At 33.4% G+C, this 20,885-nt stretch overlaps 2 protein-coding genes across 3 annotated transcripts in view; one reads left to right on the forward strand and one right to left on the reverse strand.

Annotated features, from left to right (window-relative positions):
- LOC113101513 (phosphatidylinositol 4,5-bisphosphate 3-kinase catalytic subunit gamma isoform-like) overlaps positions 1–3,027 on the forward strand; it is a 6,738-nt gene extending 3,711 nt beyond the window's left edge. The window contains exons 5-11 of the mRNA XM_026265653.1: positions 65–168; positions 351–497; positions 581–671; positions 783–913; positions 1,186–1,297; positions 2,019–2,176; positions 2,250–3,027. Coding sequence (XP_026121438.1) covers positions 65–168; positions 351–497; positions 581–671; positions 783–913; positions 1,186–1,297; positions 2,019–2,176; positions 2,250–2,531 — 1,025 coding nt within the window. The 3' untranslated portion in view covers positions 2,532–3,027. The remainder of the gene's footprint in view (positions 1–64; positions 169–350; positions 498–580; positions 672–782; positions 914–1,185; positions 1,298–2,018; positions 2,177–2,249) is intronic.
- Positions 3,028–4,509: 1,482 nt separating this feature from the next.
- On the reverse strand, positions 4,510–18,851 carry LOC113101514 (FYVE, RhoGEF and PH domain-containing protein 4-like). 2 transcript variants are annotated; one of them, XM_026265655.1, is made up of 15 exons: positions 18,842–18,851; positions 14,194–14,485; positions 13,036–13,128; positions 11,814–11,959; positions 11,586–11,742; positions 10,221–10,359; positions 9,953–10,011; positions 9,455–9,601; positions 9,080–9,252; positions 8,972–9,002; positions 8,097–8,180; positions 7,886–8,011; positions 7,587–7,736; positions 7,352–7,495; positions 4,510–5,170 (listed from the first exon to the last, which is right to left on the reverse strand). In XM_026265655.1, exons 2-15 carry the CDS (start codon positions 14,215–14,217, stop codon positions 4,910–4,912), a joined length of 1,734 nt encoding a protein of 577 aa, XP_026121440.1. In that variant the 5' UTR covers positions 14,218–14,485; positions 18,842–18,851; the 3' UTR covers positions 4,510–4,909. The 2 variants fall into 2 exon arrangements, with proteins under 2 accessions (XP_026121440.1, XP_026121439.1); XM_026265654.1 differs by lacking the exon at positions 18,842–18,851 and adding an exon at positions 15,611–15,725.
- Between the last annotated feature and the right edge of the window lie 2,034 nt (positions 18,852–20,885).

A 20,885-nucleotide genomic window follows, 5' to 3' on the forward strand; every position in this document is an offset into this window, starting at 1 on the left:
ATTAGCCCTAGGATATGGCAGTAGGCCAGTGCAGTACACATCTAATGTTGCGGGAACACTGTAGTTGTTTTTCAGATGCGTCAGAAACTGGAATGTCTGCAGACGTCAGGGTTGCCGGACAGCTTTAAAGTACCTTATGACCCAGGCTTACGGGCAGGGGCACTTGTGGTATGTAAAACCAAACCATCTCTTCCATTTTAGTTGCTACTAAGCTACTGTGCTAATTGACAAGTGTTGTCAGCAGCTTGTATTGAACCCTGAATATTTCTTTAACATCCTCTAAAAGTAAGAAACAGTTTTTTATTAACAGTCCTGGCTAATGCACCCTTTACTTAATATATTAATTGTAGATCGAGCAATGCAAAGTGATGGCATCCAAGAAGAAACCATTGTGGCTGCAGTTCAAACGAGCTGACCCGACCACCTTGTCACATGACACGATTGGGATAATCTTTAAAGACGGGGATGACCTTCGTCAGGATATGCTGATATTACAGGTAGACATCATTTAAATGCATGCTAGTAATCATGACCAACATTATCAGTGGTGTCTTTCAAATTGCCTTTTTTTCCCTCACAGATTTTACTGATAATGGAGTCTATTTGGGAGCTGGAGTCCTTGGATCTTTCCTTGTTACCATATGGATGCATTTCCACTGGAAATAAAATTGGTAGTTGTGGTTGATGTGTTAAGCAACAGCAATTAAAGATCTGTAAATGCATCCCACCCTGCTGTGAGTCCGATAACATAACATGTTGAATTCCCGATCCTCCGCTTCTAGGAATGATTGAAATAGTGAAGGATGCCACTACTATTGCTAACATTCAGCAAAGTACTGTCGGGAACACCGGAGCTTTTAAAGATGAGATCCTCAGCCAGTGGCTTCGTGAAAAGTGCGTGAACGAGGAGAAGGTATGTAATTTCCATTTATACTGTTGAATGTGCTAAAGAGGAAGGAAACCGGTCACGTCCTGGTGCATTGGTGTCTCTGTATGAGGCCTTTGTGGAGACTAAACACAGCACCTACACATCATTGTGCTATTTTTAAACAGTCTATCTTGACTTGTGTACCATCGTCTGTGGGTTTGGACGAGCTCATCTTCTGATAAGGGGTTAGCTCATACGTCAGATGTTTGCTGAATGCAAATGTGAAAACAAATTTTCACCCCATACCACTTCTTCAGTTTCAGCAGGCTGTTGAACGCTTTGTGTTCTCTTGTGGAGGGTATTGCGTGGCAACTTATGTCCTGGGCATCGGTGATCGTCACAATGACAACATAATGATCACAGAGACAGGTAATTATTGTTATTGCAGAAACCTCTACTGCTGTTAAAGGAATATTCCGTGCTTTGTGAAAGTTAAGCTCAGTCCATAGCATTTGGGGAGTAGCTCCACTCACCCCTCCTTTAAAAAATAAATAAATAAATTGGTTCACAGTGAGGTACTTACAATGGAAGTGAATCAGTTTTGTTATTATTAACCAAAACTATTATCTGTGATTAAAATAAAGCTGAAATAAAATAATAATAAAATAAAACAATATTTATGTTGTATGAAATAATAAAGTATAAAAAACATTACAATATATATATATATATCTTTTAAGATATGTTAATATGATTTTGGTATGGAAAAAATGTATAATTTATTGACTTTTTTCTGTATAAAGTTATAACCAGTTTTACAACATTAAATGTCATATACTTTAAAACAACAAAATGACTGTAAAAATTCAGATTTAAAAAGCTGCACAGCTCAAATAATACACAAGTTTTAACAGAATAATTGTGTAAGTGCTGTTATATCATATATAAGCTCCAAAGTGTGCATCCACCAAAAATGGCCTCATTCACTTGCATTGTGCATTGATACTGTATATGCTTTATAAAAAAAATGATGCTTATTACAATTATGCAGCAAATGCTGACGTTTGAGCTCAACTTATCTTGAAACCTGAATTTTTCATTAGTTAACCAGTTCAAGAAGCAATAACATAATGCATGTGTTTTCAACTAGGTAACCTCTTCCACATTGATTTCGGTCACATTCTCGGAAACTACAAGAGTTTTTTGGGGATCAGCAAGGAGCGAGTTCCTTTTGTGCTGACTCCTGATTTCCTCTATGTGATGTGCACAACGGGCAAAAAAAGCAGCCCTAATTTTCTCCAGTTTCAGGTACGTTCATCTTATTTCACCTGTTAGACTCCTCTGCTGTGACTAAACGTAATCTCCCTCTTCCTCTTCACAGAACGTTTGCCTGAAGGCATATCTGGCTCTGAGACACCACACCAACCTGCTGATCATCCTGTTCTCCATGATGCTGATGACCGGCATGCCTCAGCTGTCCAGCAAGGAGGACATTGAGTACATACGGGAAGCGCTGACAGTCGGACAGTCAGAGGACGAGGCCAAACAACACTTCTTGGACCAAATCGAGATCTGCAGGGACAAGGGTTGGACGGTGCAGTTCAACTGGTTCCTACACTTGGTGCTAGGCATTAAACAAGGTGTGGAGAAACGTTCAACTTGAAGACAAAAAGTACATTTATGTGTTTTTTTTTAAATTAATGGCACTTTTTAAAGTGTTCAGTTGCTGTATTTTTCGAAATTTGCTTTTTAAAGACCTAAATTATATTATTATTTAATGCACGTACATCATGCATTGTGTTGTTTTTAATACTTCTTGCAGTCTTTGTACTATCTTGCGCTGTAGTGCAATACCATTTTGAATTGGGTCTGTTTAAATGCATTAAAAGGCTATAAATAGCCAAAGTCAGTAGAAGAGCTGATATTTTTCACTGGTGTACGTTTAGAGATGGACCACCAAAGAATTTTATTTCTGTCTCTAATATGACTTGGACCTATCAGCGTGGATGCAGCATTATGCAAAATGTTTTATTCACAGATGTCATGGCTGAAATCTCTTATTTGCATTTATTTGTCACCCTTTAGATAATTTATTCTGTATGTAAATGTGTCTCATAATAAGGTGTGATAAAAGGCATAGTATGTATCTGGTCATGCCATGAAACCAAAAAAAAAAAAAAAAAAAATATATATATATATATATATATATATATATATATATATATATGTGTGTGTGTGTGTGTATGTATACATATATATATATATATATATAAAATAAAAATAAAGGTAGGTGGAAATTATATGGATTACAATAATTATTAACTATAATCTTTAGTATTTAGTATATATTTAATCAGCTGGAGCATTTATTTTATATATGGATTGCCTATGTCCCACATCAACATGAAATATTTTTTTAAAATACATATTTAATAACTTTATATTAAAAAGCTTTGTAAATAAACTGTGTCAATGTGTCTGTCGGTTATTCAGCTCAATTTATTTTTTATTTTAACAAAAAAATGTCTGCATGCATTAAATATATTCTTTATATGATGCAAAGTCAAAGGGGTCCAAAGTTATTATTATTATTTTTTTGTATCCCATGCACATTAATTATCAAAAAAAAAAAACTATTATTTGGTGTTTTAAAGAATAAAATAAAGTCATACTGGTTTGCAATTACATGAAGACGGATAATGAAAAATGGCATGATAATGGTTTTGGCCAACTATACTTCTTCATGTTTCTGAGAATTTGCAGATTTGTTTTCTACACCACTGAACATGTAAGTGAGAAAAACAAAACTGGTAGCAGAGTTGTGTTCAATGTAGTAGCTCCAGTTTTTCTCCTTCACGAGGACAAATAGCTTAAAGCCATTCATTCCTAATGGGGACGTCCTTTCCGCTTCAGAATATTTACCTACCGGAGAGAGGTAAATGTTTCATCTGCACTGGGACAGTAGTTCTGGAAAGACACCATATTTCTCGCAAAATTTGACAAAAACAGATATTCACACCAAATTATTCTGTGAATTACATTAACATTTTCTCTGCATGATACAGTATACTATATGTTTACATTTTTACAACGTTCATGCCTGAATGCAAAGTCTATAATGTTTTCAGCTGAATATTTATAATATTATTTTGGGGCTTTTTTATATTCTAATGATGCGAAAACTTAAGACTGGCTGCTGGGGGAGTTATGTAGTTGCAGTGTTGTTCTTTTCACCATTTTTATCCCCGCTTAATATTAATTTAATAAAATATTAGTTTTGAGTTGTAGCTGCGGTCACACATTAGAGGATTTAAAACCATTGCACAAAGTCAATTTCAGGTTAGATTTCTATATTTGTTGCATTTTGAAAGGTCATTTTAATACAGTATTTTTTTTTATTTTTTCATTAGCTTACATTGTCCAGATCACAAAAGTTTTTTTATGAGAAATACTGTTGCAGTCATATTTATTTACAGTGTTAATCATTAAACCAGGTTTCCGCATTGCTTCGGTGTTCAAAGTGTTTTATAAAGTTTTATAAGGTTTCAGAGGGATCAGTGTTTTCTAGCAATGCTATTATTTAGGTGTTCAAAGTGGTTTCTAGGGTATCAGATGGTAGCTATAGAGAGGTCTAAGGATCAAGTCAAAGGAGCTTAACTTTTAATAATTAATTTTAATGTCAACATCCTGGTTTACAAGAAGCAATAAAGTGCATAAATCTTAGGGACAATGACAAGCAGCATATTAACAATGCAAATTTAAAATATACATAATACATCATGAAGAGAAAGTCCAATACATCACAAAGCACAATTTGGACTTGCCTTGCTGGAATTGGTCGGCGAACAATCTTTTGTAAACTAAGAGAATATAATGATTTAAATAATCTCGCTGAAGGTTTTTAAGAATCTGATTGAGGTTGACATCATAATACATTAAATATCAATCAACTGCGCATAGGCTGCATGGGATAAAAAAATATTTATACACTCCCAAAAACATCCCAATCTGTTACGTAAGTGTTTCTACGCTGAGTCGGTTTCAGGTACCATCAGGCATGTCTTCATGGCAAACGTTGGCAAAGTCACCATCATCTGGCGTCTGGCATTCTGGCATTTCCCCGATCACGGCTTTGGATATCACTCCCAGCCAGCGCAGTTTCACTTCCTCCGTGTCTGCAGTGAAGTAGTGGACAGATTTGGATTGGCGTAGACGGAAGCTGGTGGGAGGATGATCCACAGACCTTTGGACGTCCTCAACCTGGTACCCCAGGAGCGGGATGGTAGACTGGGCTTTGACATCCTAGGAACAAGATCCCCAGAGAGAACAGACTCATTCAAAGTCAATATTAACATTTCAAAGCAGAACATAAGTTACTACGGCTAGGGCAATGCTAAGGTGTTCTGAATGGTTGCTAGTATTTCAGAGGTAGCAAGGATGTTGTGAAGTGACTCCTGAGGTGTTCTGAATGGTTCCTAAACATTGCTAAGGTTTCTAGGGTTTATATGATAGCTAGGATGTTGCTTAGGTGTTCTTAGTGTTTTCTACAGTGCTGCCTGCCCTTACGAAAAATAAGTTTATTCACGTGTGCTATTAGTATACTTCTTTTAAACTTAAAATTGCAAAGTATGCTTTTAGTTTACTTTTTATGTACTCCTCATAAATATACTTAAAATGTCATTTAAGTATACTCGACTTATACTTACAAAATTCTAAATATATTTGAGCTATACTCCTAGAATTTGTGTTTTCATTGTTATACGCTAGAGGGCGCTAGTACACATCTTCTGCCAAGTGGGGCCAATTCAGTCCCAAGGAGTATTGAAACAAGTATACTACTACAGTAGAACACTGATATTTGTATTCTTTCTACATAAAGTATAGTTAAGTAAAATTCAAGTATATTTTAAAGTATACTTAGTAAAATAAACATGAAGTATACTGTGAGTACACACCATGAGTTCAACTTTCATTTCGTGAACAGAACATTAGTGTATTTAATTAATTCACCGGACCCAAACATATGGAGGTTTCAAATGCACTGGCTCAGTTAATATTTACAGTATAGTAATAATGGCAGTGTTGATCTTATTTGCATTTGAAGTGATATTATAAATCCTGCAAACATATAGAAGGTAATATTTTGATTTCTCGGGTTCTCTACAAGTATCCTAGCTAGGGATGGGTATTCTTAAGGTTTTTAACGGTATTACTACTGTTACCGATACAGCTTGACGGTCCGGTACTTTAACGGTATTCTTATCGGTACTTTGTGTTGTGTGTGTGTTTTTTTTTAAGAATAAGTTGAGAACAGAATTAACATTTCTTTATTTTATTTGTTTATAATATGCTTATGTAAAATTAATAATGGGCTTGTCTTGGACCAGAAGTGCTAGGAGGAGTTGGTTGGTTCATAGCTGCAGCTTAAAAAAAAAAAAAAAAAAATTATATATATATATATATATATATATATAATAAAAATGTTGCAAAATGTGGCAATTGGCCATTTTGTAAACTAACTTGAGGTGCTGTGCATTTAAGTTTGCCAAATAAATGTTTACATTTACATACTGGTTTTCCTTATTTGGAATTTTAAAAACAAGTAGAAAATATGTTGATTTCATTCTCATTTTTCCCAAAAGAAATCAACAGAATTTCTACATAAGGTTAGCAAACCAGGGAGATTTTCCATTTATTTTAAATGACGTGAACAACGTTGATTCAACATGATTTAAGCATACATACCTGACGTGACGTAGATGGGGCAACAACCAGAGACAAGCTAGCTAGGCAGTCGATACACATAATGCACTTTTGAAAGATGCATTGACAGATTGCTTGTGTTTCCGCCCTTACATGCAAATATTGTTTTGCACTTATGACAACGAGGGTTGTCAGCATTAACTCTAGTGAAGTATAACCACACTTTGGAGTTTACGTACAGTTAATGCATGTGCGTGCGCTCGTTGTGGTGTGTGTGTGTGTGTGTGACTGACAGACAGCCTCCGCGGCGTGCATGAGAGTTCACGCAGATCTCACGGACAAACGTCTTAATATGATCGCAAATTAGAAATGTTTGGCGAGATTAAATGTGCACGACAACACTATTAAGCAAAAATACATAGTGCATTATTTTTTTTCCTCCAGTACCGAAAGCAGAACCGATACCGTCAGATCTTACTGATACTACGGTCTTTCATAATTTAGCCCCGGGGCCAGTTTAATACCAGGTTTCGGTACCCATCCCTAATCCTAGCACACACTCGCAAGACTGGAAATCCAAGATGGCGGAGATATGCAACTAGCCCATTGTTAAGTGGTTGTTCTGAGTGGTCGCTAGGGCATAGTTTGGTCAAGCCAACATTAAGTGAAGCAAGTTACAAAATGTGTTTTTAAGGAGTATTTAGAAGCATTTTGTAGCTTTTTTCATATTGCATCATTGAAGGCTGATGCATGTGAGCTGGAAAGCACTGCGTCTCTCACCTGTGGAGCTCCATACAGGTAAAGAACCAGTGCATCATGCTGTGGAACAACACACCAGAGCCTCTGACACGGTTTAGTTCGGTCTGTACTGTACTGCAGGAAGCCACACAGGAAACTGTTTCCTGAGACCTGAGCTGCTTCGATCTAGTCAGGCCAAGAGGAGAGGAAAAAACAATCAATATTATTTCAAAAACGGTTCATGCAAACAGAAGAAAAACTCTAGTCTAAGACGTACCTCAAGAATTCCTCTTTTCTTCCCGCTGACTGGTTCCTCGGTATCCACTCGTCCGGTCAGAATGAAGAAACAGTCCTTACACACCTTGTTTAATTTGTTGCCGTCGTACCTGAGCGATGCCTTGTAGTCCGAACATTTATAACACACAACCTAAGATACATTTCAAAACATTATTTATTTGGCGTACAAAAACAAAACAAAATAGAGTTATGGCTGGTTTATAATTCTTATCTATTTAACACCTTGATAAAAGTCAACAGGAAGTGCTCGTTCAGATAAATGTATGCATGCAAACTCACGTATCCACATGCCCTGCAATGGTGTCTCCTGCGGGTCAGAGGGTTGAAAGGCTCCTTGCATTTCATGCACATGGTCACCTCATTGTCCCGAATCCAGCGCGGTGCTCTCTTCCCCAGCTCCTCTTTCTGAAAAACACACGAGCACAGAAGATTTCCCCCTTGACCCCCAGCACAGTTGTCTTTATGCATGACCTTTTCTCTTTCTACTTACAGAAACCTCATCCACCACTTCTTTCGAGGCTGATTTGAACGATTCATTCTTCTGCTGAAAGATTTCAATGGTCTTCTGGAATGCCTAGAACAAACCACATTGAAACTTTACTGTGGAAGCTTGTTTCTGCCTCCAAATAATTGCAATTTTGATATAAACTCCTAATTGAAGGATATATACTCATATTTGTGAGAAAAACATTTATATATTTAATTCTGAGTTTGTCTCATAATTCTGACTTTTTTCCCCTTGCATAACTGCAGGATATAATTCTCGCAATTCTGAATAAAAGTTAATTTAGTTTATATCCCACAGATTTTTTTTTCATTGTAATTATGTAATTAGTTGTGAGATTTAAAAAAGGGAGAAAAAAAATGTTTCCACCATGTATATAAAAGTTTGTTTTAAGGTAGTTTGACTTTTTATTTCACAATTTGGACATTTTCTCACAATTCAGACTTTTCCTCCCTCCACTCATAATTCTGAGCTTGTAACAGATACATTAATAAATGGTATATAAACAGAAATATGAGATATAAATGTGCAATTCTGAGAAAGTCAGAAAAAAAAAGTCAGAAAATCACACATTTCTTCCAAGTAATGAAAAAAAAGATGATTGTATATTCATTATAGCTATGAATTCAGATTTATAGCTCAAAATGAGTTTTTTTCTCTCTCAGAATTGCGAGAAAACAAGTCTGAATGGTGAGATATAAACTCTGCGAGAAACAAATGTGGAAATTCAGAACCGTGAGTCTTAATTACCTTTTTTATTTTTTATTCTGTGGCGGAAACAAGCTTCCATACTTCCCTAAATCTTACATTCATATAATTGCGATTTAAAGCAGCTTTGAGTAACACAACAACACTGATACCTTGATCCAGTCCTCTTTGTCTTGATCCGAGCTGTGAACACAGAAAGCTACAGTCATTATGAGCTAAAACAGACGCTTTGTTCCTGATCCACACGGTTCTGCCCTCACCTGGCCTGCAGCTCCAGCGTTCGCTCTTTCCCCGACACCTGGAACGTGTGAGGATAGTCGTCATTGGAGGTCTCGAGCACCTTCATGCCCTTGATGCCCACCCGTGTGCGCACGGTGAACCGCTGGCCCACCAGACTGAACTTGGGCACGCAGTACAGCAACATGTTGTTAAACTGTGAAAAGAGACGGATGGTGTGGTTTTAACTCCCAAATGATGGCACATGCTGCAAAAAAATGCATTTTTATCATGTTTCTCAGCAATCGAGATACATTTACTTCAGATGCAAAAATGACATGAATCTTGTTTTCCAAAAAAACATCAAAATCAAGCGAGATCAAAAACCAGTTAAAAATACACAGTACGAAGCAACTAACCAGGAAAAGGTATCTCTCCATGGACGAGGTGTTCCTTGCGGCCAGCTTTAGGATTTGTCCTTCTTTAATGAGCTCGTTGGACGGGTTAACAATGTCCTCCTCACCTCCCAGCATCTCATAGATCTCCATGAGCTTCTTCAGATTCTCCTGAAAAACATGTTAAAAGAATAAAACCAATGAAGACTTTATAGAGAGCAAAACACTAATGGCTTGTAGAGCCGGACGGTTGGTTGGTGTTTTAACACCGTGCTAGCTTCTAAGGCTATTTTCATGATGAAATGCTACAAAAGAGTAATTAAATAATCTATAACAAGGTTTGCTTTGGATGCAAACTTTCAAATGGGCTCAGGATTGACTCTTAGAAATATATCTGAAATTTAAAAAATAGTTGCAAAGTTGCAATCGAAGCACATTTGCATATTGAAATCATAAACGCAGTCGGGAAACAGGCCATCTTGCTCTGACTAATCTAGCAGGTTAAGTGAAAGTGTCTCTCACCATCTTGCGGATGGCCGTGTTGGAGTGTGTGGCAGCCATTGAGATGATGTTCAGAGACTCTGGAAAGGAGAAGGAGAAGTGATATCTCAATCAGTTATGGAACTGAAAACAGTCGGGGAGCCAAACAACACTTTCACTTAATCTAAAACGTTCACATTCTTGTGCAATATACGTTTTCTGTGCTTAAAACATAAAGACACGGTCCTTTTAAACATATAGGAGGGTATTATAAATTGTGAGGAACCCATGTAATGCATGCATCTCTCACTCTCGGCCTGGCTGCGGTCGGGGTCGTCCTCTGGGAGTTTCTTCAGATAGTCTTTGAGCAGCATCTCGTAGCGAGGAACGCGCTGCACCGGCTCCAGCATGTGATGCTGCAGAGTCAGGTTCCCACACGCCTCCTGACTCTAAACACAAAACATCAACATCATCATCATCTCAACCAGAAATTATACATTAACATTCAATCTATGTGCTGTTTGGTGCATACCGCACAATACATATTATGCACTGCCTCCTGTGTATGCTATTAAAAAGAGTATAGGTAATAGTATAAACATTACTAAGAGCACTTTTACCCAAACTAATGTTTCCGGTGCATTCATCACAGTTGAAATGGAAGGTGCGCATTGGGGGATACAGTATTCTAGGAAGTGTGCTCTAGTTATATACTGTATACTGCACATATTGGGAAATGTTGCATGACATCTTGGATTTTTATACTGAAAATTGGTGTACAACAAAATTGATATTCAATTTTTTTTTATTATTATTTTACACATATAAAAAAATTTAAAACATATTTTATATACGCACATATAGATATATATATATATATATATATATATATATATATACTTTCACTTTATGAAGGGAAGTCATCAAAGCAGGAAGCACAAGTGTGGTAAGCCCTTCAAACATCATCAACAATATATATATGTGTGTGTGTTTGTGTGTGTGTGTGTGTGTGTGTGTGTTTCTTTGTTGATGATATTTGAAGGGCTTCTTTTGCATAAAGTGAAAGTTAACTCAGATTACATAGTGTGTTACATAATGAATAGGTCTGGAACTTTTTATTTATTTTTTTTATCTAGAAGCACATGCACCTGCTATATAGTTATTTTTAATATATATAATATATATATATATATATATATATATATATATATAGATATATAGATATATATAACGTTTTCATTTTGTTATTTCATATATTTTAATATATTTAACTAGAAAATCAGACCAAATTATTTTTATATTATTTTTATGTATTTATTTGAGATATTTAGCTGCATAATCAGACCAAATTATTTTATATTATTTTAATACTATAATTTAAATATAAAAAAATATAATTTTAGATATTTAACTGAAAAAATCTAACTAAATAATATTTTAACTATTTTTATATATACTTTTCAACTGGAAGATCTTAAATATATATATATATATATATATATATATATATATATATATATATATATATATATATATATATATATATATATATATATATATATATATATATATATGTATGTATATATTCGATTTTCAGCTATTTAATTTTGCCTTTAAAAGAGGCAGAATAAGTGTTGAGGCAGGTGTTAAAGGGGATATAATCTGATATATACACCTGTATGTCCTGAATGATGGCATTAAACTGTGCCGATCGCTCCATCCACTGTTTGAGCAGGTCCATGGCGCTGTCGAAGTTTTTCACGTACTCTGCATACATCCTGAGAAAGGGTGCGAGCTGTGCTAAGATGTCCCCGATGCGGGGCGTGGAGTCCCTGCAGGAGGACGGAGACGTGAGCGAGAGTGAGAGATCTGAGAAGAAGTGTGAAGATGAATCAGCGCTCACCACTGGCTCATGCGCTTCTCCAGATCCGGCAGGAGGAACTGGCTGTGGAAGGTGTGAATGGATCCCACATTGGAGAAGATGGACTTCACCACCTCCACAGGAAACGTCCCCTTCCCAGCCTCCTCTGTGAGTCCAGCGCAGAACACCTGCAGAAACACAGAATACACTTCACATGTGTACACACTCCTAAAAATAAAGGTTTTCTAAATGCAATAGAAGAACTATTTTTGGTGCCCGAAAGAACCTTTTCAGTGTCCATTTCTGAAAATAAACAATTTCATTAATATAAAGAATATTTTACATTATAGAAAACATTTTGTGCAATGATGCAATAATTACCCAATAATTTATTTTCATAAAAAAATAAATAATAAAAAAATAAATAAAATAATAATAATATATATATATATATATATATATATATATATATATATATATATATATATATATATTTACTGTACATTGTATTACTTTTAAATTAATAGTTTAATAAATTGAACAATTGTTCATGGAGCCATGCATGATCATATTAAAATTAATCATATAAATAAATTAAAAGTTTAAAATAATAATTTAACTAATGTAATAATTATTTATATATTTTTTACAAGTTTTCAAGAATGATAAAGGTTCTTCATGGAGCCATATGTGATCATAATACAATTTTTAAAATCATAATCGTCAATTTTTTTTTAAAGGAATAACTTAATTATTTATTAATAATAAAAAGGGACATTTTTAAATGTAATAATTTTGGCAATTTAATCATTTTAAAATGATTAGAGTTTAAATTTAATATTATTAGAGTTTAAATTATTTAATAATTTTTATACCTTTAAAAAGGTTTCATTGATGTTAAAGGTTCTTCATGGAACCATAGCTTTTTAAATATATATATATATATATATATATATATATATATATATATATATATATATATACATGTATGTATGTAATTTAATCATTTTTTAAATAATAATTAAATAATGATATAACTTTAATAACTTTAAAAAAAGTTCCATGGATATTACAGTTCTTCATGGAACCACAGATGGTAATTTTTAAAAAATATTAATTTAACCAATTAGATATTTGTTTAAATTTATTATTAATAATTTAAATGATGCAATCATTTTTAAAAAGTTTCCATGGGTGTTAAAAGTTCTTCATGGAGCCATCACTGCCAGTGATGAAGCTTTATCTTTGAGAGTATTTTTCTGACCTGGTCCAGCAGATGCAGCCGGGTCACGTACGCCCTCTCGGTCTGCAGGAGCTCACTCGCTATCTTATAGAGCTTGAGCTCTTTGATCGGCTCCTGTTGAAAACAGCCTGTTATTTATTCCCTCTGGGTTACTGAATCTGAAAGCGTGACATGTCTCTGTGGTAATGTAACTTTGGTAATGTTTGCTGCTGGAAAGCCACTAACATTCAAACTAAAACACAACTGTCTGAGTGGAAAAAACAGGGTCATGTGGTCGGCTAGATGGGCCACCTCTGATAAAAATATCTTGATAGCAGTCACACAAAGACTGATGTGCAGCTTTATTTATTCTGTAGTTCAATATGATGAACAGTTTAGCTAGTATTTTCCAAAAACATGACTTTAAACCTGATGCAATGATGCTAAAGTATTGTAACTGGTTTTCATGATACAGTTATGTGGTTCCCACAATACTGTTTTCAGTCAAGAGAGTCCACATCCCGAATCTCTCTGATATTTTGGTCTGTAGATACAGCTTGCATCCCTTTTTCAAGAGACTGCACAGTTCACCTTACATTTACATTTGGATCTGATTGCTTCCCATTCATGTCTGTACAATAAGATGTGTGTTATTAATAAAAATGAACACCTGCAGTAATAATATAACTTAATAATTTACATTTATTTAAATAAGTAATCGTTTAAATAAGGTATTCACTTTTTACAATAATTAATCCAAATACAATTTATTTGATTAAATAGCAATAATAATAATAATTTTATCCTCTCACAGAACGTCTTTAATATATTACAATAATTTATGAATTTACGTCTCACAGGTAAATGTTCAGTAACTAAAAATAAATAATTAAATATTCAATAAAAACAATTATTTAAATAATGTACATTTGAATCATTTAACAACAATTTTAATAAGTTAAAACATTAATAAATTTAGCTATTGATTATTTACAGTACCTTTTGCAATGAGTTTAAGACCAATGCAATTTGTATTATCTTAAAAATAATAATAATATTAGTACATTTTCACCCATTTTATTATATTGCAGCCGAAAACGGCTTTACTTAGCATTAAATGTGCCATTAAATAATTCTGTTGTGATATTACGAACACAAAGTATAAGTGCTAGTGCTAGTGATGCTAGTGATCTCTCTCACTCGTTTGTCTTCATCTTTCTCCATGTTCTGCGTCTCTTCATTTAGGACGTTCTCCTGAGTCTCGTCCTCGTGCTCCTGTCGATCACTGTCCCTCCCGCTGGATTCTGAGGGAGCCGGGAGATGTCCAGACTCGGTGTGACCTTTGACCTCTTCTGACCACCAGCCCGACCAGATGTGCCAGCCGGAGTCCCGCGACGACGTGTGAGAGTAGACGGCGTCTGAACGCTCGGGGCTCAGCGGGGCTTGGATGAGGCGCTCAGCGGGAGAACAGTCTGATGAATCTTTGGTGCCGCTGGAAGAGAGAGAGAGAGAGAGAGAGAAAGAGAGAGAAAGAGAGAGAGAGCTTTAGGTGACAAACACCGTCTCGAGCAGCGCTTCAACAGGAAGTGAAAGTTTCAAAGGCGGAGCAGACGGTTACAGAGAAAACAGAGCGGGAAAATTTCCCCTCACTGTGTGAAGTGTGAACGTTCAGAACTAGTCAACAAACTATGTTTCTCGTTAATCATACAATTCTTACTAGATATCACAAATAATACACTGAATTAAACATAAGATTTTGAAATAGAAAGACTGTAACAGTATTTTACGCCACTCTCTGGTGAACACATGTATGACAGACAGTCAGCAGAAGCTAGACATGAAGGTTTATAATGTTGTTTTGCATCGATTCACTTCAGAAAGTCTCTATTCTGCTCCTGGAGCACTTTTTGTGATGGATGGATGGATGCGCTGTTTTGAGCTTGACCTCTATTCACATATAAAGCTTGGAAGAGCCCAAATATGTTTAATATAACTTTTTGAAAGAAGAAAGTCACGTACATCTGGGATGGCTTGAGGGTGGGTGAGTAAATCATGGCGTCATTTTCATTTTTGAGTGAATATTTACTTCAATATATATATATATATATATATATATATATATATATATATTTTAAAAGCATCCAAGGATGTATATATATATATATATATATATATATATATATATATATATATATATATATATATATATATATATATATTTTTTTTTTTTTTATTATTATTATTATTATTACCTCTATGTGATAATACTGCATTAATTTTTTTTTTATTTCAACTTAATATGTAATTTAAATTACATGGGAATTGTTTTATATAAATTTTATTTTTAAAAAATTACATTAAAAAAAAAGTGTTTTTTTTTTCATACTATTACACAGAACTTATCACTCAAAACACAAAAAAAAAAAAAAAAACTGGAAGTGGAAACTTCCACTGGACTACTTGAGATGGACAGACGAATGAATGAATAAATACAAATGACTTCCCGATTGTTTATTGTGTAAAACAGTGACAAAAAAGAAGTACCATCAGCTGTTCCCCAGTGTTTGTCTAATATAGTTTATGTTTCTGATGTACACACAAATAAAACCCCACACACCTCTTGTCAATATTTCTGTGGTATTTTGAGATCACTGAGGTTCTTCCTTGGGTTATGTCTGTCATCATATCCTTCTCATCCATGATGTTTCCAGCTCAAATCTTCACTGGACACTCGGACTACAATAGAAAATAAAGACTCCATAGATGCTTTATAACAGGTGTTTTTTTTTTTATGACCAGGAAGTAGTTTTTTATTCTTAATAGAAACACCAGGGGTCAGTTTAATTCAATAAACTCAGTGTAATCAATCATTTTTTAATAATTTCATCATTTTAAACAGTATTTTTTTTTAACAGTAATCAAACTCACATACAGGTAATTGTAATCAAATAAATAATTATTTAAAAATGATTATATATGTAATGATTTATATATATAATTTAAAATATATGTAATTATATTTATAGCTATTTTTAATTATTTTAAAATAAATGATAATTTTAAAATCAATCATTTAAATAATTTTGAACAATTTGAATATTTAAAAATATTTTAGAATTTCTGTCCTCTTCTTTCAAATTTTAGATCTTATATTAAATATGGTGAGAAGCCTACACAAAACGTCTTATAGGCACATTTCAATCAACTTTTAGAGATTTCATTAGATTTTTACATTTGTAAGCTTCAAAGGCACAAATATTCCACGTTGTCTCTTAATAAAATATATGAATTATATTTACACAAGAAATTGTGTTTTAAATGTAAAGCATATCACGCCGCTGTCACCATTTGGCATTTCACATGACTACTCGTAATTATTATTATTTTTTTAGTTGAGTTTGTGGGTAAAACCCACGTTGAACAACCCACGTTATCTGAAACATCACTTCCTGTGTTCATAAAGCTGCTATACAGCCAAACCAAAGCACACTACTAGAAACTTTTCAGAAAACCTCCTTTGAATGTCATTAATAAAAGGAGACGGAAGTTCACACAACACACACTTCTGCAAAGCCAGGCACACACCAGTTAACTGATTAAGAAGTTTTTGAGCACGGTGTAAGCTAGCACAGTCCACAGTACAATGTGTGGATTACGTGTTTAGATTCTGAAGTTGGTTTAAAAATGAAGAAATCACCATTTACTGAATGAGTCTTAAACTGAAGGCGACATCTGAAGGATGTTTTTAGTGGAAATCGCTGCTTCCTCTACTGTGCACTTGAACACACATCCTCTTGAGCATCATTGTGTGATTATAGATTTATGAAACTGCTGCAGTGTTTTTGTAATGGCAAGGTAGCATATATCTGACTTATTAAATGAGGATTTCTGTACATTTTGGGAAAATGTCACAATAGTTTTAACTTGGTTAGCATATTAGTCGGCCAAATCATTGGTTTATTGTGTTACCAAAAGTTCATTCCGTTTACATGTAAATAAATAAAAAGCATTAAAGACCATGATATATTTTGTAAAATATGAATTTTAATTAAATTTTGTTATGTGCTTTTCGTCATTTTTATTGATTATTGTTTTTAATGTATTCAGTTAATTTTTTTTCACATGTAATAATTATATTAATATTTTATTTGAATTATCTACAACAATTTCTAATAGTTACAACACTGCGATAAACAGCAGAATCCACATATCCGCTATGAGATTATATTTTACATTACACTGTAGCTTTTATTTTCATATTTTCAGTTTTCACTTTAATTTTAGTTTAATTAAATTTTCTTCTGTGCTTTGTAATTTTTTTTACATTTTTACTCATTTTTAAATATGTCTCTCTCTTTTTTTTTACTAGAATAAAAATATTTTAATAGTTTAAGTTTTATTTAACACTGCAATAAACATAAGACTTTTTTATTATTATACCTTTTATTTTCTTTATGCTTTTTGACATTTTTCTAGGGTTATATACTATTTCTAATTAGCTTTATTTTTATTTAAGCTGAAGTTTTTAATCTAAAATATGCTTTAATTTTTTTCACTGAGTTGCATTTAATTATTAAAACTGTTTCAGTCAAAAATAAGAGCAATGCTATAAACAGCAGTATCCAGATACTGTGTGACAACATGCCCCGCTATAAGATCAGCGTTCATTAAATCAGCTGCATTGCTGCAAAACTTTGACAGCTTCTACTAGTTTCCCCTAATGTCTTTTTGCCGTTTTATAATTCCCAGTGAAGTCCACTTTTCCCTTAATAAATAAAAGACAAATTAATCTCAAATAAAAGCAGCATGATTGACAGAAGCTCATGATCTCAGGAGCTTCCTCAGTGTGTTTTTCTCAGTTCCTCACGCTCTGAGTTCATGACAAAGACTCTCTCACTGTGACGCTTTCAACGACAGACCCACAGAAGGAGAAGTGCTGCATCCACAAGCTCTCAGTGTCATGAGAACCTGAAGAGAAACCTCAGAACAACTCACCGCTTGCACTTTCAACAAATACAACAAATATCACTAGTTTTTAGCAATCAAAAATTTTAGAGATGAGCAGAACCAGGAAATGTATATAATTTTAGATTTTTAAATCACACACAATCACAAATGTAATATTTTGAAAGTATAAATAACAAAAAATAAATAAATAATACAAATTAAGATCTAAAATTCTATAAATATAAAATATGATCCTAACCATATATATATTATATATATATATATATATATATATAATACATTTTATATCTTATCCTTATTTAAGTATATTAATTATATTTAAAATAAATAAAATATCAAATTATATAAATAATATAATATATATATCAAATAATATAAATATAAAATATAATCCTAACCCAGCATATATATATATATATATATATATATATATATATATATATATATATATATATATATATATATATATATATATATATATATATATAATATATATATTTGATATTAATTATATTTAAATAAATAAGTACATACATGAATAAAAAAATATAAAACTTAATAAATGTAACATATAATCCGAACCCTATGTATACAAAAAAAATTATATTCATCATGTTTAAATAAACAAATAAATAAGATATAGAAACTATATAAACATAAAATATAACCCTAACCCTATATATATATATATATATATAATATATATATATATATATATATATATATATATATATATATAATATATATATATATATATATATATATATTAAAATATAAGTAATTAAATTATACATATAAAATAAAAATGATATTTCATTAACTGAAAAGCATAACCATGACAAATGAAAAGCATGTTACACAAATGCACACACACACTGACCTGATCTCTGGTCACACCACTCTTCTCCTAAATCCTGTGAGTTGAAAGTGCACATGACGCCCTCCGATCACTGCATGCCCTCCTCTGGTCTGTTCACTGCATTTCCCTTTTTTCTGCATGAATGGCATGTCTTTACCCAATTATTGTACCAGAAACTGTCGACATTGAGAGTCGTCAAGCCTTGTCCTGTTAGTTTAGATTCACTAACCTGCTTAAAATGGAAAATAAACCCAATTTCACACACACCTGTTGTTACTTGGATCAAATAACAGTACAGGCGATGATCAAGTGTGAAACAGACATCTCATTTGAGATTATAATTCATATGAACGACCCTTATAATTATTCAAAATAATGTGCAGTTTTAATGAGATAAGCCAGTCTCAGGACACATGAGCCTTGTAGTTTTTTGATGGTAAGAAATGTCCAGTCATATGCACAGTATACTAAAAGTGGTTTTACAGTGTCCCTCTGCTGGCAGAAAGTTTCGACCTGAATTACTCCCAAGAGGATCTATATGAAATTCTAAAACATCTTTTATTTCATGTACACAATACATAAAATATAAAAAACAAATACAATATAATATTCCCTCATTTAAAACCACACGATACGATAAAAAATAGCTACAGTTTTGCTGGATGAAAGAAAAGGAAAACTTGCACATTAAAGTCGTGATTTTTGCTGTCGTCTTCACAGACAATACCAGCGACTCATAAGTTTCCACACTGACTGGAACTGCCAGCCACAGAACCAAAGTGAATCCACAATAAACTGAAACACCGTGATGAATGGACACGGAAGGCCAAAATACCGCATGCGCGCTAATTAGGCCGTGAAACATGTCGAATATAGATTAATTAAATTACTGCTTACTATATTAACCATATTGACTAAATAAGCAGCCAGAACAAACAACTTAAAATGTTTCATAGAAAAAAAAAAAAAACACCTGGATACGAATGTCACATTTAATATGAAAATTATAGGCTATTAAACGAAACGCATTTTTTTTCTCAGTTTAACTTTTTCCATAATTTTTTATATATCTTAACTTGTGATTTTATAATAATTTTAGTGGAAAACCCTTTTTTTTTCCTGCATGGTATGTGCGTGGCTCCGTATAGCCTAGACTATACACCGATGACCTACTTCTTCCGATTCTTAAGTGCGCATTCAATGGACACTTAGGCTATCTATCCCATGAGGCCACGGGAGAGAATTTATGAATGAAGCCATGCAACTGATGCAGGTCAGTAGTGGTAGCTAGATGAAGTCTGTCCGAATTTAATTCATACTATCCATATTCACATAGAATGTAGTTTTTAAACAGTTGTTAGTAGCCTAAATATAAATCTAGTACCTACGCAGACATTTCCATTTTTTAACGCACCAGGTGCATTCATGTTTACTTATGAATGGGAAAAATTGCGACACGGAATATGGCGGGAAAATACCCGCCCTCTGATCTGTCTCCGGTCTTCTCAAATAAAGAGCGAATAGCTTAACGGTCGTTTATTCAAAAGAAGAACGTACTCAGAGAGAAGTCATTCTTGCTATTTATTGACATGAACATGATTTGTAATACAGCACCTTATAGAGACTTTTCTGGAGTTTTATGAAATCAATTTATTAGTATATTCATCACAAAGGAAAAATGTTACACTGGATAATATCATGTAGTAGCTAGCCTAGCTAATAGAGAAGTGCAGTAAAGCTGTATTGCTGTTTGCCAGGAAGACTTCACTCAACTACTAAGTTGATAATAAATGTTGTTTGTATTTTGTTTTATTACTATTATTATTTATTAGTTAAATACATAAGAATGAGACTACTGTGACATACATAAATGCATGTAAATTAATTACAATTTAAATAAAAACAATACACCACATGATTAATATACTTCAGATGGCTTCATAGTTGATCAAGTTGGAAGTTTAACTGTCCGAATGTGCATTATGGGATTGTCCAGACCTTTGGACAGTCCGTCAGGAGATCCAGTGTGAGCAGGTTAAGACATTTTAGTGATCCATCTGCAGCA

The sequence above is a fragment of the Carassius auratus genome, unplaced genomic scaffold (assembly GCF_003368295.1).
Source record: "Carassius auratus strain Wakin unplaced genomic scaffold, ASM336829v1 scaf_tig00217606, whole genome shotgun sequence".
NCBI classification, from domain to species: domain Eukaryota; kingdom Metazoa; phylum Chordata; class Actinopteri; order Cypriniformes; family Cyprinidae; genus Carassius; species Carassius auratus.

What these genes read in the sequence shown, in the direction of transcription:
- LOC113101514 (XM_026265654.1), bottom strand. Translation starts at nt 15,693, where the DNA reads ATGGATGAGAAGGATATGATGACAGACATAACCCAAGGAAGAACCTCA. An exon ending in ACAAAGAGGACTGGATCAAG is followed by an intron (nt 8,181 to 8,971) that starts GTATCAGTGTTG and finishes GGTTTGTTCTAG; the next exon opens with GCATTCCAGAAGACCATTGA. An exon ending in ATTGCAGGGCATGTGGATAC is followed by an intron (nt 7,737 to 7,885) that starts GTGAGTTTGCAT and finishes AATGTATCTTAG; the next exon opens with GTTGTGTGTTATAAATGTTC.